General features: G+C 38.5%; 2 protein-coding genes across 2 annotated transcripts in view; one reads left to right on the top strand and one right to left on the bottom strand.

The window, feature by feature from the left end:
- Positions 1-1,469: 1,469 nt before the first annotated feature.
- Positions 1,470-20,169, bottom strand: zbtb10 (zinc finger and BTB domain containing 10). The gene is made up of 4 exons (XM_067412238.1): positions 19,157-20,169; positions 11,687-12,608; positions 6,645-6,820; positions 1,470-4,298 (listed from the first exon to the last, which is right to left on the bottom strand). Exons 1-4 carry the CDS (start codon positions 19,811-19,813, stop codon positions 3,999-4,001), a joined length of 2,055 nt encoding a protein of 684 aa, XP_067268339.1. The 5' UTR covers positions 19,814-20,169; the 3' UTR covers positions 1,470-3,998.
- Positions 20,170-21,749: 1,580 nt separating this feature from the next.
- The window catches only part of tpd52 (tumor protein D52), a 30,203-nt gene continuing 25,720 nt past the window's right edge, over positions 21,750-26,232 (top strand). The window contains exon 1 of the mRNA XM_067361784.1: positions 21,750-21,891. Coding sequence (XP_067217885.1) covers positions 21,873-21,891 — 19 coding nt within the window. The 5' untranslated portion in view covers positions 21,750-21,872. The remainder of the gene's footprint in view (positions 21,892-26,232) is intronic.

Raw genomic sequence — 26,232 nt, 5'->3', positions numbered from 1 at the left:
TGAACTTAAAACACTTCAGAGAGAAAAAAAAAAACTATGTATCAGGAAATCATCTTAGATTAATCTACTTGGTTGATACACAGAAAACATTAAAGTAATTAACATTTTCAAAACTATAAAACTCACCTTTGTGATTTAACATCTCGTAGAAGGTCAAACATGAAAAGAGGAGCTTCCGTTTGAAGGTTGCCCTTGATATTATTTGATTTTATAAATGTTTGTTGACAAGAATGTAATTAGCCTCTTTCGTCAGGACATAGCACTACTATTACTTTACAATTAAGATATATATTTATGAAGTATTGAGGACAGGTGGTTTTAGAGGTACTGGGAGAGACTGTCAGGATTTTGATAAAATAAAGAGAAAATCAACAACAGTCAACCACGGACTTCCTGATGGATAGACGTTGGCGAGAAAGTAATTGTCTGCCATCTAGTGGACAGAAGCGGGACTGTATGAAACTGTCGATACATATCCTGATTTCAGTCTAATGTAAAATAAAGCCTGTGAAATAACACCAAACAGTTTTAACGACATGTACATAAAGCTACAGCTACCAATATTAAAAGAAAGCCGTAATAAAATAAATGGAGGTAGCCAGTAGACTTACTAGTATCTCAGAAATCAGTACATCAAGTGTTGTGTGTGTGTTTTTAGCTGCGAACAAACACTATGTAATTGTAACAATTCTCTACTGCCACCCTCCGACTCGTCAATGTAAGTACACTTAAATGCAACTGTAACTATTAACTTATATAGATCGTGATCCATCAAAACTATTACTTGAATATCCTAAATTAAGTAAATAAGTAGTGCATAAGTAAGTAAATAAATAAAGCGTCAAACCCTGAAAATAAATTTACTGTGAAATATGATATCGGAAATGGCCACTAGATGGCAACGCAGCGTGATACAGAAGTGAGGACAGTATGACATGTCTCATCACCAGTCCTGCTCTGTTAAGAGGAACATCCTGGGCTCTTCAAAAACACCTAATACTTTTGGGGTTTGCCATTACAACTTCCTCTTTAACTGCCATCACAGTTAAAAAATGATTATATATATATATATATATATATATATATATATATATATATATATAAAGATGAACAGCATGTCATTTTCCCATTTTCCCCATGTTTGCCCTTGTTTAATAAACAATGAAGTAAATGTAATACAAAAACATTCTGCAATATCTCATTACATAATTGAGAAACTTTTTTAGCAACGTTTGGTTCATGTATGTTTAGAGGAAGTTGAGATTAGAGAGCAGGAAAAACACAAATAATGTAATAGCCATAACTGTGTGAGTATGAGTTAAATTTGCAGTTCAACGTTGACAAATTCATAAAATTACAAGATGTGACAGATCACCCTTGAGCACCCTCACAACTTCCTCTGATTGGTGCAATAAGACAGTACAGCACAGAGAAATATCAAAGTTTTATTTTAAAATTTATAATAGAGGAACAGTAGTACAATTGAAAGAGAAGGAAAATGTATTCATTTAAATTCTTGAAAAAACATAAAAAGAATAACCTGATTTGATTTGTGTTTGAGGTGAGCCAGCGGCCCCGTTTGCATCACTGTAAGAGAGTTGAAAAATACATCTTTGAAACAGCTTTTATAAAATACAGCTGAAAAAAACCTTCATCTGTAGTGTTTTTTTTTTTCTTTTTTGTCTGTTATGTCCATATACAGCATAAAGTCTAAGGAGTACATTAATGTGAGTTGAACAGATACACAGACAAAACAAGAAAAAGTATAAACCGACACGATGGTGAACGTGCACGTGAAAATAAAAGAGAGAAGTTCGGTGAGAACAGTGAAAGCCAGGCTGAGGTTTTAAACCGGTTAACTGCAGCGGCGTTGCCATCATTTAATTCATATCTCATTAAATATCTTATATAATATCCCTCCCACAGTGATCTGAAGGTAATACAAACAAGATCTTCTATACAGCTTTTAAAATACACTTTCATCTCGAGTAAAGGGAAAGATAGATGATTTCTGTATCAGTATAGCACTTCAATATATCCACTGCATATGAATAGAAACTCCTGCTCCTAGGAATTAACCCACAAACAATATTTCTTAAAAAATATGTGCTTAAAACGAAATAAAAAACACAATGAATGAACAAAAAAACCCTCAAAAGCAAGGACAAATAAAACAATATATGCATCTAAGGGTAAAGTGAATGATTGATTTTAGAATAAAAACATTTAAATTTGACGACATACACAAGCAAGGATCTATGCTAAATATTTACCTGGATTTCTTATACATTATCTTTAACAATTAAACAAAGATTTTGGTAGGACAATAAAAATTAACAGTCTTGATTGCATTTTGGAGTCAATAAACACATAGCATTAAATAATGAAATGTCCAAAAAAAAAAAAAAAAAAAATCCGTATGGAATAAAACACAACAGTTTCAATTTATTTCCATCCAGACCGGCTTTGGGGAAATAAGAAATGATCAAACGTAGAACAGTAAGTGCCCGTCTATGCATTTTCATAGACCTTCCGCTCTACGTCAGCACAAGCAAAGTGTTTTCCACTCAGCAGACACGTGACAAAGTCCAAATAAACAAATGTTAAGGGGGGGACCAAAATGAAGTCTATTGCAAACCACCTCTTTCCATCTGCATTCTTCAAAAAAACGGTACACAGGTCGTTCAAGTGATTCAAAGTAAGCTCAGTACCACTAACCAACTCAAGAACATCAGGTCGTTCCATCTATACAAGTACTGCCAGTAGTTTTAACAACAACAAATGGTATGTATGTGTGTGTATGTATGTATGCATGTATGTGCATTTAATAGAAAAGACGTTAAAAACAGAAAAGCATACCTGATAGGCTCCTTAGCACAACAGTGTAAAATACAAAGCTGATTAGTATAACTGAGTTGAGTAGGCTTTACGATTATTAACATCATATACAGCTTGTAGGTCCAGTATTTTAAAAAATAAGAATAAAAATAAAAGCGTTACAGCACCAAACGTTTCCATCATTTGGCAAAATTCAAGCTTTAAGTGAATGTCAAAATGCTTTATAAAGTGTTACTGTGATGCTGTGATTCAAATAAAGCTAGCAATAATAATATATTCCCCTTATATTTTATAATTTTCTCTTTTTCTGTTTTTTTTTTTTATTCTTCTTCTTATATTTCTCTGCTTTATGTTCTCTCAGCATTTTCAGTAGTTTTGTGTCCTGCGAAAAAATCTTGGTGTGCATTCTGCTTGGCACGATCTAACAGCCCTGTATAACTTAATCATAAATATGGCTGTGGTCAATTAGAGTCACAAAACAGATTTTTGGTTCCAAGATTTGTGCAGGGAAAAGGAAAATATATATATATTTATATATTTCATAAAAATTTCATGACAACATTTAACTAGAAAGGAAACACACATACACACACACACAACAACAACAACAACAAAAAAAATAAAACTCTTCCTGTAGGCGGAATTTCTATAATGCTCCTTTGTCGAGATCCTCCTCTGAGCAATATACGATCAGGTCTGTCAGGAAGCACAGTTATCAACTAAAAATAATAAGCAGACGTACATAAAAAAAAAAAAAAAAAAAAAAAAAAAAAAAAAATCTAATTCTATAATTTCATAAGACCATATTATCTTTCTTCATAAATTAAATAATTAATATTTCTTTTAATATGATTGGCCTATTATAACTCAAAAACGCTGTACACCCTCATCCCCTACAAAAGAAAAAAATACATCACAGAAAAACCTGATTTTTTTCGTTATATATCATTATACCTCTTTCTCTGACAGGCACACGGCCCAGACTCTGACACATAGAACAATCTTTAAATATTGGAGTCCCTCTCTAACAAAGCTATATATCTCTTTGACATAACTTGACGTGCAACAAAGAGGTTTGATAGCACTTTGGAATTGTTGATTGTTTCCCAGCTATTTTTTCTTTGCATTTTGATTTGTTTCTCTACCAGGTTATGTCTAAATTAGTCCTTCTCGGGGATGGCACCCGCATCACCCTCGCAGTTGGATTGGTCAATCTCATTGGGCTCCCCCTCTTCCGCCTCCATGTCCTCGTCTCCCTCTACGGCCTCATCAAAGTCTTCGTCGCGTGCGAATTCCAGGTCCTGCATGCCCTCCAGACCCTCCTGCGTGCCTTGGTGGGAGTCTGCGCACTCCACGCACACGCCATAGCGGCGAGAACCGTGTCGTATGCCCACGCTGGCTGCCAGCATGAAGATCTTCTTGCATACCATACATTTGTATTTCTTATCCTTTTTGTGCACCTGCAAATGAACGTCATGAACAGGGATATTAGTCAGTGAAGCAAGATATTATATTACTAAGTATTGTGAGACTGTGAGTGAATTTCACAAAACCCATGAAGAATGTCTGTGTCACGTCAAATAAATAAGACATTAGCTTTTGCATGGAACATTTTTTAGAACATTAACATAATCAAGCATTTCTGGTCCCCAATTCTCATTACCGTAATACAAACAAGACATATGCATAATAGAAAATATTTATAAATATTAATAAAATAAATAAATGATAGAAAACTATATCTATATATACAGCTATGGAAAAAATTAAGAGACCACTTCAAGTTCAGAAATCAATGTTAAGTGGTCTCTTAATTTTTTCCATAGCTGTATATCTCTGTATATATATAGAATATAAAATCTATCTATCAATGTCTGTGTCATGTCAAATAAATAATACATTAGCTTTTGCATGGAACATTTTTTAATATATATATATATATATATATATATATATATATATATATATATATATATATATATATATATATATATATATATATATATATATATATATATATATATTAATATATATATAATATATATATAATATATATAATATATATATATATATATATATATATATAATATATATTATAAAATGTTCCATGCAAAAACACACATATATGGTGCATTATTAATAAATTCATGACATATACCGCTTTATTGTATAAAACCTATTTAGTTTGAATTCATTTTTAGTACATTTTAAGTAAGGAATAATTGACAATGGGCCGTTGAATTCTTAGAAAATAATGCACACCCGAGGTGGTAATGTGCAAGACTGTACACTCACACATCTCACTATTAGTGAGTTACACCTCGGGTGTGAATTATTTTCTCAGAATTTCAAAGGCCTGGAGTCAATTATTCCGCTTATACTACGGTTACCACACCTCAAGACACTGTTCTTAAGGGAACATGCCACTATTTTTGAAAATAGGCTCATTTTCAGTTCAGTTTTACCGTTTTTTGAAACCATTCAGCCGATCTCCGGATCTGGCGGTAGCAGTTTTGGCTGCAGCTTAGCATAGTTCATTGAATCTGATTGGATTCAAAGATGCTCAAAGATGACCAAAGAGTTCCGATATTTTTCCTATTTAAAACTTGACTCTTCTGTAGTTACATTGTGTACTAAGACCGACGGAAAATGAAAAGTTGCGATTTTCTAGGCCAAGAATCATTTCATTTTCCGTCGGTCTTAGTACACGATGTAACTATAGAGGAGTCAAGTTTTAAATAGGAAAAATATCAAAACTCCTTGGCAATTTTTGAGTGAGATGCAATTGGTCTAATCAGATTCAATGATCTATGCTAAGCTGCAGCTAAAAGTGCTACCACCAGACCCGGAGATCGGCTGGATTGAATGGATTCAAAACGGTAAAACTCAACTACTTAAAAGGTGCTAAAGAGGATGTTTTGTTGTAAACATTTTTGCAATATTACTTGAAACTATCTTTACTAACTGATAAAAGACTATTTATTAGGTGCACTGAAAGGAATAATATTAATATACATCATCTGTGCGCGAGGTAGGGCCTTAAAAACATCAGCCAATCGTTTACGCGATCATCGCTGGCTTGTCACTGCCATGACGTTCCTTGTGCGAGACGTACGCGGCTGCGCGCTCCAGTAACTTTCCACAATCTACAGGCGCCGCATGCAATGTTTTTGTCCGGAGACAGGAGTAACAACTGCAGATTATGAGTTACCTGCGGTGAGTCCGACATAATGAATCCACTAACACGACACAGCGAATGCTGGTGGTAAACACTCGTGTTCTAATACTCGTGCATGAGTTTTGGGATGCGTTCCCTCGAAATGAGCTGTGAAGGAGGGGGGTTGTTCTTACGCATGCGCTCATTTCAAAAACTCACTAACAGTCTTTGGTTTCTCAGTCGACGAAAAGATCCTCTTTAGCACCTTTAACTCTAGGGGAATTGGAGAATGAGCCTACTTTCAAAAATAGTGGCATGTTCCTTTAAAACACTCTTGTGTGTGGGACTAATTTCTTAAGCTTCTCATCCCAAGCCTCCGTTGTTAATTCCAAAATGTCATTTCAGAACTAGTAATGAAGGTTTGAGCCTTGATAGCAGAATAATACTGTATTATTTACCATATTTTTGTATGACAGTCTAGCATGTTTCATTGCATTATTTACATTTATACATATTACACAGCATCAGTGCAAAATAGGGAGGAAAATATACTCAACTGTCATGGCAATTGTGTCACAATGCAAAAACTGGTTAGGGTGATTATTTAGATTTTTTTTTTTTGAAAAAATGCTTGATGTTTCTGTCTTACCAGGGAATGTCTCTTGACGTGTTCTCTGCGAGTGAACAGCTTTCCGCAGATGTCACAGCTGAAAGAACGCACGCCCGAGTGGATGATCAGGTGCCTCTTTAGTGTTCGCCGGTGCTTGGCAATGTAGTTACAGTGGGGACACTTCAGCTTATTAAGGGCATTTTCAGGCGCTTCACCTAGGAGAAACCACACAAACAAACAGATTCTCAGCACTTTTCACACTGGTTTCTGAGATATAAACAATTCAGCATGAGATTTGGCAGTAGCAGATGTAGTTTGTCTCGTCAGAGGCAGGATTGTCTCCATTTGCATTTTCAGCTCTAAGTGTCAATTGCACCATGCAAAAAGTAGCTTTATGTAGCCGAGAGAGAAAATTAGTGCATGTACGTGTCTGTATGCACCTTCAAGTGTCACCCTTCGCAAAGAAATAACATAATAAAAACACACTGTTAAAGTGTCCCAGTTGCCATGGAAACCACATGCCAGAGGCCATAACTATATTAGTCTAATGCAATTTTCTACTGATAAACAAGCTGTATAAAAAGCTTTCCTTCTGGTGACCATTCCTTTCCTCTTTATTGTTTATCTGCTTTTTGCTGCTGAAAACACTCATCCCAACACTCGGGTTCTCTTGGGACAGTGCCTCGTGACAATTAGACCAGAGCTGTCTATACTACAACATGTGGGATGGGGGGGATCCAGCTTTGTTTGAGCCAAAATGGGCAAAACAAAAGGGTCGTCAAGCAGGTTGCCAAGGGGGTGATGAGAGCCAGATCACCTGGGAATTCAATCGAGGCTCTAAACTCCACCTTGCGGGCTAAAAGAGGCCTGACAGCAGCTGTGCTGTTCATTTGTGTCGACAGGCTCAAAATTAAAGTTCAATCTGTTACTATGGGCTTGACGGTACTTAAAATGGTTAACGATTAACCTGGAATCTCAATGGCCAAGCCTGAGTCATGAGACTGCTCAAGATGTGCAAATGGCGAGACTCTCCTCGCTGGGAATCTTACAGTATGCTGGATGAGACCTGCTAGGCCACAACTGAGAGATTGGTAGTAAATGGGCTCAAGGTTTTATTTGACCCCACCCTTTATTTACGAAAACTGACCTCAACGCCCTAAGGAAACCGAAACAGGCTCGAAAAGAAACAAAATATACTCAATTACACAAGCACATGAAAGCAAACTTTCTGTTCTAGCTTTCTCAAGCAAACTTTAAACTCATCTAGCTAGTAACTACACATTGTAGTAGTTTTGTAAAAAGCATCTAAACACAATTCGAAACATAAGGCAAGTACAGAAATGCATTAGAATTAACTAAATAACCACATTTGAAGAAAACAATAGCCCTCTTTGAGTACTGATGTTCATGCTTGCAACATTCTGGTTAGTATTTGTGTTGATGTTGCCGTACTTTCCGGCCTTACTGTTCGCTCTCACTTTAACACATCAGGGATAAGCCCTTGTGAATTTCACACCACCATATGTGCCTATTTGTAAAGATCACGACTTTGCGTAAGGCAGCAACTGTAAATGTGTGTCGTGTGGGTGTGTGAAGGAGATATGATGTGTAAATAAATGGGTGAAGCCCTAACAGTGGATCATCTTACACACTGTGGATTAGCAGGCAGGCGGACCAAAGCCGCCAGATCCCATTGTAAGTACCTCTGCAGTGGGTCTACTCTGCCTGGGTCAATATTTGGAATGGCAGAGATAGTTGGGCTGCATTAGCAGGATTAGGGCAGGACGGCCCCTGGCAGCGCTGCACCTCAGAAAAGGGAATCGGGGGTGGTGTGTGCGTGCGTGTGTGTGTCACTACCTCAAATTAACAATTCAACTGTCCTGTTTGGAAAGCATTTATGGTGACAGATCCTGCTGCGTGATGTGAGAGAGAACAGACAGGACTCATTTAGGTGCAACACTAAAAGTAATCGAAAAATGTAATTTGCCTGTCCACACCTAAAGTGAAAATGCTACATGACACCAGTGTTATGGTTAACAAAAACTATTAAAAAAAATGTTTTTGTTCATTGAAATAAAGCTCAAATAATACAATATAGATATTAGATGAAAAAAAAAAGAAAAAATTAGAAATATTGGCAACTAAATGTTTAAGTACAAAAATTACTAAAGCTGAAATAGATATAAATGAAAGCAAATTAGAAATTTATATAAAAAAAAATTATAAAAATGACAAACTTAAATGAAAACTAAAAATATAAAATTAAAAAGATAATTCAAAATATTAATGAATACTTTAAATTGCATATAAATTATTCTAAAATAACACTGCGACATCTACAGCCAATCAGAACATATTTGATGTCTAATATACAGCTATGTGGATATATAAATGCGAAGTTTTGATTCTGATTTCTTAGTGAATGGAGCTACACATAATATTTATAATACAATTATAATAAATGCAATGTTTTGTAGTATGACTGATATATACAGTATTGTGCAAAAGTCTTAGGCCACCATTAGATGTTTTAGCAATGGTATAATGCCCATATATAATTACTTCTCAGTCTCCGTCTACGGCAAGCGTGACCTTTCCAACGTGATAACGTAACGCGTGGCACATCGCAGAGCTAATGCATTTGTGGTTAAAAAGTGTATCATTTTTATTTATTTATTTTTTTAGAAAATGACCAGTTGTTTCACTACATAAGACCCTTATTCATCGGCTGTGAAGGTTTAGAGCCCTTTGAAGCTGCATTTAAACTGCAATTTGGATCCCACTGGTAGCCATTGAAGTCCACTATACGGAAAAAAACCCTAGAAAGTTTTCCTCAAAAACCTTCATTTCTTTTCAACTAAAGAAAGAAAGACAAACAAACATCATGGCATTGGGGTGAGGAAATTATCAGGAAATTTGAACTCTGAATTGAACTGATCCTTTAACACATTAAATTGGCTTAAGCAATAAGCAACACTCTTTACAAGAAAAAGCCCCATGTGTAAAAAAGGAAGTGGGTAGTCAACATGGACGCAAGTACACAGACGAGTACGTAAGCATATGTAGGCATGTGTAGGCAAACGCACCGACACACATGCCTTTCAGGTGTGAGCCGTCAGCTCTGCAAATTTAAGTGCCCTCAGGAATATGAGCAAAGTGCATTTGAGATCGTTTAGGAAGCCTGAGGGTAACGTTTCCTCCGCTTTACTTCATTATCCTGCATTAGAGGAGTTGACGACGGCGAGAGAAAGCCTCTTCTCAGAACCGTGTCACTTAAGACATGATACTATACCACACGCTGCTCTGGTTAATGGGGGCAGAGAGTTTGAAGCATGACAGCTCGGCAGACTGGAGATTACGCAGGTTTTTGTGGTATGAGGCGGAGGGAGGGTCGACTCCCTTAATAAGGGCAGAAGAAAACGAACTGGCCACTCTAATTAAAAAGGGAAGATGGTCTTGCTGCCCTGAGCTACACAGGGCCTGAGGAGAAGCAATCATAAATGTGAGACCTTGGCTGGCTGCCTGCCACAGCTGAAGGTTGAGACGTGTGTGCACGTGTAAGAATGTGCTTTAGACTTACAAGAGATATTTCTGCTTGAAAAGAAAGGATGTGACAGCATATCAGCTTATGCTTTGAACATCAGCTAAGTGGATTTTTTCTGGAATTAGCAGGAAATCTTGAAACACTCCTTTACAACTACACAGAAAAATCAACAGTGTAACAGTGAGTGAGCTGTTAAAACCATGTTAAAGTCAAGATAAAATGACATACCCAACCCATTTTACTGAAAAATGAAGGATGGGAATTGTTTGGATCATGAAAAGTGGGCATTTCATACCAGAGTTTGAGGTCGAAAGAACTACGCACACCTCCTTGAACACTGCCGACACCCATTGGTTGAAACCAAGCGGCAACCTTCCGGTCTGTCTCTTAAATCCAACACGGAAGTGACCTAAAATGCAATTGATCGACTGGCCGCTAGAGACAGGCTTCAAAAGGGAGTCAATCCTATAGTCAATCCTATATATATTATATTATATTATAATGCAAAAAAACATTGATTCAAGGTCTGTTCTACTACAAGTAATCTACAAAGTCACTTGGTGGCTGCATTTGTAACGCCTCCTGACAGTGATTTTGCTCAAGACCAACTCCTATCTACTTGAATAGAAAATAATGAAAAAAGTGCTTGTCAAACTCACATATTTATAACATTTCAAATCAGCAATAAATGTTTCTTATGCTCAAATAGCGTTAAAAAAAATGTACATTTTCAGGTTGGTTGGTCAGTCATATGCAGGAGTTTCAATACACTGACTGTTTATGGGAACCAGAGCTTCTGATGGCAGTGATGCAACAACTTCACCAATTGGCGACTGGCTCTTTTACATATTCCACCATATTGCTTGTTGTACTTTCTCCCATTCATAGCAATACCAGTGAACTGTCTTGGTATACAGTTTTTGGTCAAGCCCACTATAAAATTGCATACTGTATACTGCATGCTGTTTTTTAATGTAACCATCTTCAAATTGATGTAAGTAATCTAATCGCATTTTTCTAATCAACTTATAATTCATTACATTTTGGAAAAAGAATCGAATGTAAACCATTTGCAAGTTAAAAATATGCACAGTATGTACTCTGCATATCAATTTCACAAACAGTGCTAGTAGTATGATAACTTCCTCAAGGCTGTGTATTCAGCCTCTGATAAACACTGATTATACCATTACCAAAGGCTTTACAGAAATGCATCCTGGCCTTTGTTAGTGTGGGAGAGAGGTGCCAAAAACACTACTGTCATACATGACAATCCTAATGACAGCACTGAAGTGTGCTGATGAGTCTACACAATACAACAGCAACATTATTCAAATAACCAAACTCCCACAACCTGAAAGAGCTCAATAGACAATTCCAGCAAACAAGGAAATGAAAACATTTTTCATGTAAACTTGCTGGGTGTGTTATGTTTAATTACACATAAATTTGTTGTGACTGATGATTTGAACTGGACTTGGTTTGAAGAGCCATCGAGGTGCCTGAACAGGAGAAAAAGGCATTATGGGTAACGTACCAGCATTCTCTGAGAGGTAAGAGAAGTCCTCCCTGGTGTAGGAGGCGGATGGTTGGATGAACATGCCCTCATCGAAACCCTCTTCCGGCTCAGGTGGGATGTTGTAGACAAAGCGCTTGGCGGCCTGTTTTTTCCGCTTTCTGCTTCCTGGCTCAGGACGCTCCTCCCTCTTGATAGCCACCCCAGTGCCGGGATCTGGCTCATTCCAGATGAACACCGGCCCAGGACCCTGGGGCTCCATCTCTGTGGACTCTGACGAGTTCTCTCCTCCCCAACTTGAGCTTCCCAATGCGCAACCTTCTCCCCCAGACACCTCCACGTCGCTGGGTTCATCCTTCACTTGTCCACTGGCCTTGATGGACAGTTTGGACAGGATACTGGTTGCCCAGAAGTTGCTGGGCTTCTTGTCGGCACCCTGGCAGTCTTTCGCCACCGTCCGGCGCTTGTTGTAGTCAACCACCACGGAGTCAGGGGCTTCCTGCTTGATGCTTATGTTGAGGGCGTCTTTGATGAAGGCGCGACAGGACTGGACCACTTCGGTCATCTGGAGGTAACTCGCCACGGACATCACCTCTATGGCATTCTGGCTGGTGAGAAAGAGGTTGCCAGAGTACAGGAAGTCCAGGATGACGGAAAAGCCCTGCACGGCCGCCACATCCAGGTGCGTGATCGTAGTTTGGTCGCAGCTCTCGCTCTTCGTCAGGCAGTAGAGGGTCTTGAAGTAGCGGCTCCCGGCGACCAGGATGTTCTTGTGTGCCTTGAACATCTGGCCGCACACCATGATGTTGACGTCGCAGAGGATGCCGCTCTTGCGTTGCTTGTCCAGCTCCTGCAGAAGCTGGTAGCAGTACGAGTTCTCGTTGGGCTTGTTCCTGTAGTCCTCCACCTCCGGGCTCTCCACGTCCTCAGGCCTTTCCATCTCCTAGTGGAGTGACAACAAACAAAAATGACAATCAGCATTAGTCTACAGTGTAAACACAAGGTGGAGGGCAGGTGTACAGTGACAACTCCGACAAGAGAACTGGTTTAACAGGCTGGAAAGCTGCAATAGTGTGGGAACTATAGCACTGATAAAACCCCTGCTCATAGGACACACGCTCTATGCCCTTGCTAATGCTCTTTAAGATGAGAAATATTTGGCCATTATCCCATCCCACCATCAGTCTCCATCATCCGCTCTCACAATGAAGGAAAGAGAAAGAGAGAGAACCGGCTGGTACCTACCAATGGGAGTAAATCTATACAGTATATTTCTGGACTGCAAAGCAGATGTCCTAATCCATGCTGCAAATTTACATCACCCTACATTTTCCCCTCCTACCACACAGCTGGGTTTTTGCTGAAGTAATTCAGATTAAATCTATTTCTCAGGGCGGAGGCCTTCCAAGCCCCCTCCTCCACACTGCTGGGCTTGTCCTAGTAGATGGGGTTATTACTGTAGCCTGATCCAGCTACAGCAAGCCCGACCAGTAGTCAAAGAGCGAGCGAGAGAGAGAGAGAGAGAGCGCGCAACCCCATTTCTCCACACAATGCCAGTCCTTTCCTCCAGGCTCATTGTTCACTGCTGCTTAGTGCTACACTGAAGCTTTGTTAAGAAAGCACTTAGATTACTAACCCTAGCACACTACTCATGAAGGTTGAAAAAGACTTACAAAAATACAACTGGAATTACAAAATCAGAGCTGGATTAAAATTCTGTCATTTACACACTCTGTCATTTCTGTACCAAAACCGTGACCCTAAAACTGTGATAAAACCCGAACCATAAGTCATTTGAACCGTTGCACCCCTAGTGTGAGCCCATAGTGATCAGGAGCTGTCAAGCTTCCAAAATGACAAGAAAAGAAAAACACCCTAAAAGTAGTCCATATTACTGATGCACTGTATTACAAGTCTTCTGAAGTATTATTATAGCCATGTATGAGGAGAAATTTAAAGCTTGAGTGTGTAATATTTTTGTGTAAACACTGTGGCTCAGTGTTTCTTTAATTCCATTTCTCTGTTTTTTTAGCATCCTGATCAGCAACACTGATGGGGGTTTGGGATGGTACTGTTTTATTGAACAATGGCAGACATTGGCTGTTTGGGGAACCTGCTTAAAAAACGCTTTTTGTGTGTTTCTAAGATAGAAGTGAATCTCTTTTTGGGTTGCACTTGGTTTGGAATGACATGAGGGTGGGTAAATGATTAGAGATTTTCATTTTTCTGAAAACTTGAAAGCCATTTAGACTATTTAAAATGTAATAGTCTAAATGGCAGCACTGTTGAGTTGGGAGGGGTCTGGTGGAGAGCAGGTTTAAAGAATGAGGATGAGGCGGAGGAACGGGGTGTTAGGCGAGAATGAACGTCCGTTTGTGGTGTCACAATGTCCCCACTATTGTTCGCCTCGGTCTTCTACACTATCCAGAGAGAGCCTGACTGTGTGCCAAGCCAAGCAATGGTGAGAGGACAGATGAGGTGGCAGTCGAAAGTGGGTGTCAGAACAGAGTTACTAGTGCAGAATTAACCTGCATTTCTTTCTCTCCCTTTCGTTCTCTCATATACGCTCACACGCAGATCATCCTTTCTCCAGATGTGCCACGTGTAAATGCACTACAAGAGAACAGATGCTTTGTGAAGGTTCCCCCATTAAAATCTGTCAAATTGAGTCTGTGGTGATGGTTTTAAATTTGATGTGGTCTTTTTCTAAAAATAATGTTTGTTATTGTTATTGTCTACAGATTTGCTAATGGGTCATTTGCATTCCTCTTTTTGAACACCGTTCAACTTTGCAAATTGTACAATGAAAGGAAAACACATAACTTTTACAATATCTATAAATACCAAAATTGTGATCTCATATGGTCAATGCTAATTGTGTTTCTCAGACTATTTTTTTTACTCACAATTGCCTGAATATTATGAGAAACCCTTAGATGTTTGCTCTTTATTTTACTAATGTTCAAAAGTTTGGGGTCAGTAAGATTTTTTTTTCTTTTATTCAGCAAGGATGCATTAAATTGATCAAAAGTGAGAGTAATAACAGACATTTATAATGTTACAAAAGATTTCTATTTAAAATAATTTTGTTATTATGAACATTATATTTATCAAAGAATCCTTAAACAACATCTGCAAAGTTACGACGCTCAAAGTTCAATGCAAAGGGAGATATTTTCTTTTACAGAAATCGCTTTTTAAGGACTACAACAAATGGCTGCTAGGGACTACAACAAGCTTCTTCCCGGGTTGGTGATATCACAAACCCCAAAATTTACATAAACCCTGTCCCTGAGAAGATGCAAAAAAAGGGGGAGAGGCCATGTTGGGCTGCTTTAGAGAAGAGGAAGAGTTGTTGTAGTAGAGTGTTATTGCCATGCTGTCCTTTTACACCAGACTGCTTCACAAACGAGGGTCAATTCAATGCTGGATTTGCACAAAAGATTAACATGATGGCACATGCTAGTCTATGAGTTGAATTAACTCCACAGCAACTACATAAATTTATCCACTAACCACTCAGAAATGTCCAGATGCATTCTAAAAGTTGTCTCTCCATCAGTGTCCAACTCCGGTACGAACAATGTAAGGCTGAACATCGAATTTTCATTTGAATTGTCATTACAGACAATTGTCATTTTGGCTGCGTGAGATTTTCCAGCTTTGTTGTTGTTGAGCAACCGAAGCACGAGCTGTTAAAGCTCCGCCCTCTTTTGGATATTTAAAGAGGGGCATTATAGGTTCCTTTTAAAATATATTAAAAAAGAAAACTTATTTTTAATTGTAATAATATTTCACAAAATTACTGTTTTTACTGTATTTTTAACCAAATAAATGCAGCCTCGGTGAGCATAAGAGAATTCTTTCAAAATTTTTTTTAAAATCTTACCGACCCTAAACTTTTGAATGGTGTATTTCAAAAAAAAAAAAAAAATTCAGAATGAGACACATCAAAGAAACAAGGAAACTGGTTCTTTTCTGATAAAACTTGTCGTATACGAAACTCGCTGTGGTTTCTCTCTCTGGTTTCCCACCCCAGACTTTCATTTTGATGCGAAACAGGAACATTATACAACCACCACCAATACCGCTGCCGTTCTCCTGTGCAGCAGTTGAACAGACAGCCGTCTAAAGCTCTTCAGGCGATGAGTTGCCAACACCCATTATTCTATTGTACACTTCCAACATGTTCCATTCACCGTAAACCAACAATAGCTCCCCAAAATTTAAACACATAGCCTTCAGCTACAGCGAGCCATGCCTTTATCACCTACTAGGGCCGCTGTGAGAATACACTACACAAGTGGCACGTTAGGGGGACATTGTGCCTCAGACAACAGGGACGGCGGTTTTGTTTTCCTTGCGCATAGTCTTCCTGAGCCATCCCAGCCCCTGAGGCCAGCGCCTGGTCCCCTCATCCAGATGCATGAACAATACAGCAGTGTGCTTGACCCAAGGTGTGGGAGGGGAATGCCAGGATCTGGGCCTCCCAACAAAGAGCAGGGCTCATCGATACAAAATTCCTGGGAATTCTCCCCCACCAGCACAACCACAAGCACCAACAACACAACAAGCCTCCCAATACACACATATCTCACAGCGGCAGACAGTACATGGGTGGAGACCCTCGTCTTCATTGGAGCTCACTAATAACGGGAAGAGGGGCCAAATACTTTGAGGGCGAAGTCCAGACTAGAGAGTGAGGCAACCCAGATACCCTTCTTTAGGGGTAATTGAATTACGGGAGTTTGATATGGACCAGTGAAAAAATTTAGCCCATTATGACGGACAGGCACTGCACTGAGGAACATAATAGATCACAATTATGAAATTGGCTATTGGAGGATGTGGCCGATCAGAACAGCCTTTCTTTACCCAGACAGCAGACATCCTAATGTATCCGTCTACTTTAAAACAGATACTATTCATCCACAATCTCGTGATCTCCATGTACACTATCATACTCTTTATTTCCTGAGAGGTCAATGACAAAATCAGAAGTAAACCAGAAATATATATTTTTAAATATTAAATAGTATATATTTGTATAACATGTTTCTTTATCAATTTTGTGTAAATAACTTTAAGCAGTCCTGTGCTAGGTGAACTTTTATACAACAACGGCGCAAACTATGATCGTATCTCGTCATACGGCCTAGCTCTATAAAGAACAAAAATTTATTGTAAAGTAATGCTTTTGAATGATTTTCAAATCATATTTTTATTTCAAATTCACCAATATATCAAAATGGGCAATTCTTTTTTTTATGGAATATTGCAATGATTTATGTGTGCGAGTCATTATGTTTTTCATGTGCCCTCATTATCTTTAATCAAAATAAACCCCCTCCTTCTTACAACGACATCTCTTCTCTGATGATGCGTTTACTGGCGTGAGGGCGGGATCAATCTGTCACTCAAACGATATCACAGCAATAGCAAACCACAGCGATCCAATGACCCGATCAATTCCCGATTGACAAAATCAAGTCCCGCCCTTCATTCTTTCTCGTTCGAGAAGCTCTTTCACTCAAATATACATCACAATAGAGAAGAAACTTCTGTTCTATTTCATGCTGACTTTAACAGATTAAATGCCTGTCCTTACCACAACCTCAAAACACACTTTTGGAGTCATTGCATTATGAATCACGTATATATTTTCAATTAAAAATTACGAAACATCCCTGGATAATACTGTAGGTCATTTAACATTTACATCATGAAAGAGTTGTAAAATATTAAATGTTCAGCTACTTCTTTCCTCACACCCTTAAACCGTTAATACTTCATCACTCGGCTTCTGTGAACAGTTCATTGATTTGATGGACCACTTCAATCATTCTGACTTTGATGAGCGCTGAAAGACGGTCACGGACCAGTACAGTTATTACTCAAACTCTTCCTCTTTTGCTTTTCGGCAGGCTATGCCGATGCCTCCTGCTTGAGTAGCGCACTGAACCCAACACAACTAGCTTTTTGCATAGTTTAGAGTCGCAAATCGTGCAAACGTACTTTGAGGTCAACATGCATACCTGCTACGCAAAATGCGCACAGGTTACAAGTCTGAGAATGTCACCGAATTTTGAATTAAAAATATATATAAACGACGAAACATAAAATCATAGCTGTGTATGTGTACGTGTATGTGTATTTCAGAGTAATAAACACAGCCTAGCACATTTACTCCACATATTATGTAGTACCCAACAAAAACGTATTGTAAAAAGGTTGACTGTCAGAGGTCACTTGAAAGTGAGCAAACAGGAAAGCATAACAGGGTTCAGATCTGTTGTAGCGTCTTAACCCCTCTGTTGCTAGGGAGGAGGCAGTAATCTCTCCTTTCCTTCCTAATTAGAGTGGGGTATAAATTGAGTTAGTGGAACACTTTGTGTCACCCTGATTAGACTGACTGGATATTATCATACAACACAATCCTAAGGGATTCTACTGCAAAAACCAGGAACACGGCATCTCAAATCAATATCGATGGCAACATATAGATTTAGTATACGAATCTGTCATTTTGTGGTTTGATAATAGACTAATGCATAAAAAAAATTGATCAATAACAATTTACCTTAAACGACTGATTGGGAATATACAATGCATCTAGGTCAAATATAAATTATATTTCACTACTACAGTGCATTATACATACAGAAGTGTTTCTCAGATCCTGATAAGATTGATCCAACCTTAATCTTATTCTGTTCATTGCAGTGGCCTGCAAATATCAGGCATTGCTGTCTTTACAGGCAACATAATTCACTCCAGCCCAATGCAGCAAGTGACACACACTATCTATGGATCTTGGGGAGTCACCTAACACAATGCCTCTAATTTAGGTGCCCTAAAAGGGGAGGGTGAGATGTGCCAGAGGTCACTTTTTACAGCGAGGGGGTTGGGAAGGGGTGCGGCTCCCCAAAGGTAGCAGGGTCAAGCCCTTGCTATTATGTGACCTCTGTGGCAATCAGGTTAGTTACCATGACAACCAGGGTTGATAATTACAGTGCAACGCAGGAAACAGCGAGGCAAACTAGGACATTTTGAGCCACAATCTCGTTAATGATACTTCTGGTCTATTTAATAATGAATATCCTTCCACAAAATCACCTACAAAGAAATTCTATCATATAAAAATTGCGAATACCCAACTATAATCGGCGGCCCAGTTTATAAAAGTACTAATTTTTATGCTTTAAATAACCTAGTCGTGGGTCTTTCAGCTCAGCTCATCTCACTAACTGACAGCGCTGATCCAGTTAGCTCACACATGCTAACCTGCTACCTCCGACCTGAGTCTTCAGCTAACCGAAGCTGTTTAGCGAGCTAATAGGTCTGCTCGCTAAACAGCGTTAAAAAAGCATTCCCGCTCCAAAAAGATATGGAAAACCATCAGCATTTGTTAACTAAAAACCGAATAGTACAACGCAGCTTCGTCGCATATCCGCCTTTCCCCGTCCCCATTATATCGCAGTGTAGACGTACCTGTTTGGTCGGGTCATTCCTGCCGTGCTCCGAGGACAGGTGATGTCTCAGCAGCAAGGCCCGCTTGTAATTCCGACTGCCTTTTACCAGCTCGTCGTTGTTGTTAGTGGCGATGTTATGGCACCAGGAGCAAGACATGAGTCCTGTTTCCTGGCTGAATTTGAGCCAGGGAAACTCCTGCAACCAGGACTCTTGGAAGAGCGAGTGTTTCTGCAACAGCAGCGTCTGAGGTCTCATCTCCAGCAGCGGCTTTCTAGCGGCCGCTTCCTCCGCCTCTCCCGTGCTACCGTCCTCCCGGTTCACCCCGTTGCCGGTCGCCCACTTACAGCTCTCGGTTTTCACCATTACGCTGTTTAAAGCGCCTCTGTCATGATGTTTCCCCGCTGTCCAACTGCCCCCTTCCGGGTCCTCGTCCTCCTCCGGCTCCGTGCTGTCGCTGACGGACCCCCCGCCCTCGACTTTCCCCAGCGATGGTCCTTTCGCCCCCAAATCCCTATCGTCCTCTTGATCCGGCCTGTTCCCGTTAAAATGTCGGTCTTGACAGGCCGGGGCCTCACAGCTGTTGCCGTTGCTGCCTCCTCCGACGGCACTGGCACCGGTGACGGCTAATCCACCTCCTCGGAAAGCCAGCGACCTGCGGCTTCGCTCTCCGGACATTTTCTTGAAATAAATTACAATCTATACTTTCTCAACAAAACAAAAATCCGATCGCAGCTCTCTTAAATAAAGTATTCCGCATGAAATGAGCCGTTTTTCTGCGCTCCGGCCTCCTGGCGAGAGTATGTAGGTTATGCGGAAATAAATAGGGGTTTTAAAGGCATAATGAATTTCAGGGTTCTGTCTGCGTCCGCGCAGGCCCCGCAGAGGTCGAATGGCAACGACTTCCCCCACAATGCATCTCGGTCAGAGGGAGGAGGGGGGGCTCGTGTTAAAGGAAGATGGGGGTGACGACGAACAGCCAGGGGTCTTTTGTGTCGATGACTGCACCCATTTTCCGCATGCTTTTTCATCTATAGAGCTACACGTCTCGAGCCAATAAGTCCTTGTATCCCTTTCACGCCCTCCCCTGTGCTCGACATTAAAGACGTCGCTCCATGTTTGTCGCGCGAGTCGTGATGATCGGGACAGGTGGGCTGGTTGGAGTTCTAACGGGCGCGTGCATAGGTGTATTTTCCAGGTAGTGACGGAGATGGACTGATGTTTTTTTTGATATCAGTATCTTGAGTCACCGTTGTAAATTTTGTTTTTGATCCACTATTTTAATAAATTTTTATGAATTCCTTGAAATCTAGAAACTTTAAAATAGACTATATTAAATTAGTGAGCTTAATTTAAAGGCAAAATAGTTTAATTGATTTAAAGTCACTGTGTTTTATAGAATTTGTCTTTACACACGGGCACATATATTTTTTTGCTTTACACAGTAAATAAGCACATAAATAAAAACAAAGTTTAAATACGCTGCTGCATAAATTAATTGCTTCATTAAGTAAAATTTGCCTTTTTAAATTAGGCTTAATCAAAAGTGGACCAAGGTACATCACACAGTGAAGTTCATTGCACTTTTTCAATCACTTTGAATTATTTTATAGCCTAATGATGAAGGAAATCGAGCTGAATGCATTTACTTTAGTTGAAACTATTGACAAGTTAAATGGAAACGGAGATGTAATGATTTAAACATTTTTACAGTTTATATTTACGCATATTTATACATATAGGCGTATCCTACATGATGTGGGGGTTCAAGAAACATCCACAAAAAATAAATAAATAAATAAAATAAAAAATAGATTGCATATAATACTGTTGGATTAAATCCTGTCACCCAGTGGGTGGCGTAATTTCTACAGTACCAACATGATTGGTGATTTATAAGCCAGCAATAAGCGCCTCGTACTGTCTCATCTGGGCGGTCTGAGTCTAGGTAGCCTGAAGTAACTTTGAGCCCACCCTGTGAACATGAAGGACAGGCCTTTTCTCCTCTGCTGATAATTATCTCTATCTCTATCATGCCGAAATTAGAAATGTAGAATGTGTCTTATTTACTAAATAAAGGAAAACAATTTAATATTAGTTATGGCTAGATGAAAAAAATGGTTTCCTCGTTAACTAGAAATCTCTTTTCTTTTCTTTTCTACAAAGAGAAAAGACAAGGCTTTAGAGTACATTTACATTTTAAACATTTAAAATAGCATAATAGCAACTGAAATGTCTATTTTTTATTTTACTGTGAACATTTGTTTTTTGAAAAAATATAAATTCTAGTTATTATTGTAATTATACGTATATCAAATTTCTTAGTATTTATGTCAACACACAGAACAATATTTTTTAAGCCTTTAACCTAGCTAAAAAAGTATTATTTAAATTAGCTAATAGTTTTTAGTGAATTGTCATAAATTACAAATATAAAACGGTTATTTCACAAATAGGTCATGTCTAGTTTATTTTAGTTAATTAACATTTAATTTTGAATAGATTAACGCCTTTTTAGTCTTAAGTGGGCGCGCCAGGTGGGACCTCGTGCCCGTCTCTGCCTGTTTACATCTGTACGTGCTGTGCGTCCTGACGTCACATACGACCCCACCCCACCTCGCGCAGCAGCAGCCTAGTTGCAGTGGCAGCCTTGAGCGCAAATTTGCAAGATTGAAGTGGGAAAGCGGGACCGCAAGGATCAGAATAACTCACAACATAAAGAATCCGCAAAGACAGGATGGAGGAAACCGATCAAGGTAACTGAATTCCTTTGAGAACGTGACATGACGGCACAGATTAGAAATGCAACAAAACTTTCAGAAGTTAGCTAGCTTGCTTGTTAGCACAGCCAACAGCTGGTAATGGAATAGTGGTTGTTTAATTTCTTTATTTTGATGAACATTGGTAATGTGACAATCAGCCAGGATAGATATTTCCGCGATTTTTTTCCTGGTTAGAGCAGATTTGTACATTATAATTAGTTCGTTATCTAATAATTAATGGTGTTTATAAATGCTGTAAAAACTTGTGGAACCACCAGAGCCCGAACATAATCTCACACTATCCAACAGCAAAACTTGCTTTTTATTTATTTATTTATTTTTCTTTTAGTAAATAAAGATGTTTGTGACTTTATTTAACTTGCGTGGGCTTCACTTGCTTGCAGCATCGTTGAACCATATGTTAGCTTTAAACACCTGCTGTAAATAAGCTTCTATCTTTTCATCTCTATTCTATCGTGCCAATTCCATTAATTGAGTCTATATTTAATGTCTTGCAAATAAACCATGTTTCTACTTTAAGTTATAACAATGTGGCTTGGGAAGTGTAAAATAAAGCATAGAATACAGTTAATGGTAAAACACATGTTTGATAGTTTTCTTCCTCTTCTTTATAATCTCATGTTTCTTATTCCCTTTGTGTGATGTCATTCATATGCAGATTTTGGACCTAGAAATGAGAACTTATGTTATAGTGTTTATGATCAGATCATCAGCAGGATCATACTGTGTGTGTGTGTGTGTGTGTGTGTGTGTGTGTGTGTGCATCATACCTGATCATTATACTGTAAGGTTTTTGCCAGTGTGGTCTGTTCTTTCTGATATGATCTGGCCAACTTGGGTTCCTGTTTTGGCCACTGCATCATTGCGTAAATAGTCTGCATAGTTTTTCTGTCGTGTGCTATTTTTCCAGTTCAAAATGTTCTCAAAATGTGTTGAGATGCCTGGTGTTAAGGTTATTGTCTGGCAGGAAATGTTGGCCTACATTCTGTTGATTTAGACTAGTCTAGTCTAGTCTTTGGTATTTAGTGTATACTAGACTAGATGCCGGAATGGCCTCTATATATGTTTTCATGTAATATTTTACTGAAAGTTTAAAACAAATCTATATATGCAAATATATATTATATTATATTATATTATATTATATTATATTATATTATTATAGGTAACACTTTACAATAAGGTTTAATTAGTTTACATTAGTTAACTATTTTAGTTAACATGAACTAAGAATTAACAGTGATTCTAAAGCATGAATTAATCTTAGTTCGTTTATTTTAACATTTACTAATGCATTATTAATTTTGTATTTGTTAACATTAGTTAATGCACTGTGAACTAGCATGGACAGCTTAAAGGTGCCATCGAATTGAAAATTTAATTTTCCTCGGCATAGTTAAATAACAAGAGTTCTGTACATGGAAATGACATACAGTGAGTCTCAAACTCCATTGTTTCCTCCTTCTTATATAAATCTCATTTGTTTAAAAGACCTCAGAAGAACAGGCGAATCTCAGCATAACACCGACTGTTACATAACTGTCGGGGTGTACGCCCCCAATATTTGCATATGCCAGCCCATGTTCCCAACATTATGAAAGGAATTAGACAAGGGCAGCCAGTATTAACATCTGGATGTGCACAGCTGAATCAACAGACTAGGTAAGCAAGCAAGAACAACAGCGAAAAATGGCAGATGGAGCAATAACTGTCATGATTCATGATAACATGATATTTTTAGTGATATTTGTAAATTGTCTTTCTGAATGTTTCGTTAGCATGTTGCTAATGTACTGTTAAATGTGGTTAAAGTTACCATCATTTCTTACTGTATTCACGGAGACACTTGCAGTCTGTATAATTCATAAACACATCTTCATTCTTTATAAATCTCTCCAACAGTGTGTAATGTTAGCTTTAGCCACGGAGCACTATCAAACTCATTCAGAAACAAATGTAACCATCCAAATAAATACCATACTTACGCGATTAGACATACTGCCAAACACTTTGTAAAGATTCATTTTGAGGGTTACACTGTGTGAACTGTGTTTATGCTGTTGAAGGCAAGCGCGAGCTCCGTGGGCGGAGAGCATGAGAATTTAAAGGGGCCGCACAGCCTGAATCGGCGCATTTCTAATTATGCCCCAAAATAGGCAGTTAAAAAAATTAATAAAAAAAAATCTATGGGGTATTTTGAGCTGAAACTTCACAGACACATTCAGGGGACACCTTAGACTTATATTACATCTTGTAAAAAAACGTTCGATGGCACCTTTAATAATGAACAGCTGGATTTTTATTAACTAACATAAACAAAGATTAATAAATACTGTAACATGTATTGCTCATTGTTAGTTCATGTTAGTTAATACATTAACAAATGTTAACAAATGAGACCTTATTGTAAAGTGTTACCATATTATATTATGTTATGTTATATAATGTTATATTACATTATCCATTATTATGGAAAGACTTTTTTTTTTGCCAATTTTACTGTTTATGATCCTGTTTTTGATCAGCATTGACACTTATTAATATAAATGCAAAATGTTTTACTGCCTTACTGTAAATATAATATAATATAATATAATATAATATAATATAATATAATATAATATAATATAATATAATATAATATAATATAATATATAGCTGTCGATTCTCTATACCACTTTTCCTCTGTAGGGTCGTAGGGATGAGCCTTTCCCAGCTTCTCGGGCCATATATACAAACCCAAGTGTTTCTCAAATCTATTTCATATGAAGGTGACCACAAGTCTAAAATTTTGGCAAAAAAATGATTTTTAGACATTGCCCTTATTTAACTATATAACTAAGGCCTGGCAGATACAGTCATTTACACTTGCGTCTTGGGGAAATATCATTGACGTCACTGAATGTCACGCCGTGCTTGTTTTCATAGTCCTTTCTGACCTCCTGACCATCCTGTCTTCATCCCGGTCACCTCGTCTCCGCCCAACTCCTTGGATATGAGCAGCCTGTTCTCTCTCATCCCTCCTGGGCTGCAGTGAGTCGGTGAGCAGCCTCCCCAGGAGCCAGAGCCTTCCTGTCTGAATCTTCTGTTCCCCTCCCCTCATCTCTCTCACGCAGGGCAGCCATCTGCTCATTCCTTTTTTTTCTGCGTGCCCATGTCTTTCTGCAGCTGGTGCCCATGTTGTTGTGCAATGTGACAAGCAAAGTGCAGGACAAAGCCTGAGATACCTTTTGTTTACCCTTATTAGGTTACTCTAGACTCAGTTATGCCATCTTATGAATCCTATCAAGTGTCAAGATCTCAGTTAGTGAATGTGTGTATGATTTGCAGAATGATTTAGCTCTGTTGCATCAGTCAGTCATCAATGGAAAACCTTTCACCCAAGAGAAAAGGGATGGGCAAACCTGTGGATTAGGACATCTGATCTAATACTGTCACAGTCACACGTTTTAAATTCATAGTTCGCCTCTGCAGTCACCAGTTGCTCATGTTTGCTCAGGTAGATCTGCACACTGTTCTCTTTTTTGCTGTCATGGCAACATAGGAAAATAAAAAAGATGAAAGACTAACAGAACTACAGTGAGGAATGAGGAAGCTGCAATCAAATCTTCTATAGCCAGTGTTGTTACGTTTGTTCTGTTATGAATGTGGTCATTGCGCATTTTGCTCGAATCCATTCGGTGGACCATTCAGCAACTCAAGGTTGAAAGTTTACTTGACTGCCAAAAGCTAGCAGAGAATTCTTTTGATCTCATTGGTGGAAATTTCCACTCTCTGCGTTTGTTGGTGTGCTGCAGTGTGTAACTCAGTTCAGTCTGCATTGTTATATTATAACAGTTATGCTGTTACTTCTCCATCTTTTTGATGTCAGTTCACTGAAAACATCAGAACTCAAAGTGGAATGTTAGATTCGTGACGACTTGAGTCGGGTAATTTCCGTGTTTTCATGCGAAGTTGAAGTAGCACAGGAATCTTTTTTCCAATTTAATTTTAAAGAAGATATTTCAGATATTGCTCCAAATACTCTTTGTTCTCCAAGGCTTATGGCTACATATTTGTCATTCTTTTCTCTGTCTTGCTCTGAGCGTGTACACAGATAAATTACACTACTGTTCAAAGTACGATTTTTTTTTTTTTTTTTTTTTTTTAAATGTTTGTTTGGTCAGACGTAACAGTCGAGACTTTTACATTGTTGCAAAAAAATCTGTTTCAAATAAATGCTGCTCTTTAAACCTTCTATTCATCAAAGTTTCCACAAAAATTTTAAAGGGATAATTCCTGGGGTGGGACAAGAGGGCAATATATCGTTGTCCT

This window comes from Chanodichthys erythropterus, chromosome 15, assembly GCF_024489055.1.
Source record: "Chanodichthys erythropterus isolate Z2021 chromosome 15, ASM2448905v1, whole genome shotgun sequence".
Classification (NCBI taxonomy): domain Eukaryota; kingdom Metazoa; phylum Chordata; class Actinopteri; order Cypriniformes; family Xenocyprididae; genus Chanodichthys; species Chanodichthys erythropterus.
This window is presented reverse-complemented; position numbering and strand designations above follow the sequence as displayed.

What these genes read in the sequence shown, in the direction of transcription:
- zbtb10 (XM_067412238.1), bottom strand. Translation starts at nt 19,813, where the DNA reads ATGTCCGGAGAGCGAAGCCGCAGGTCGCTGGCTTTCCGAGGAGGTGGA. An exon ending in TTACCTCTCAGAGAATGCTG is followed by an intron (nt 6,821 to 11,686) that starts GTACGTTACCCA and finishes GGTTTCTCCTAG; the next exon opens with GTGAAGCGCCTGAAAATGCC. An exon ending in ACGTCAAGAGACATTCCCTG is followed by an intron (nt 4,299 to 6,644) that starts GTAAGACAGAAA and finishes GTTCATTTGCAG; the next exon opens with GTGCACAAAAAGGATAAGAA.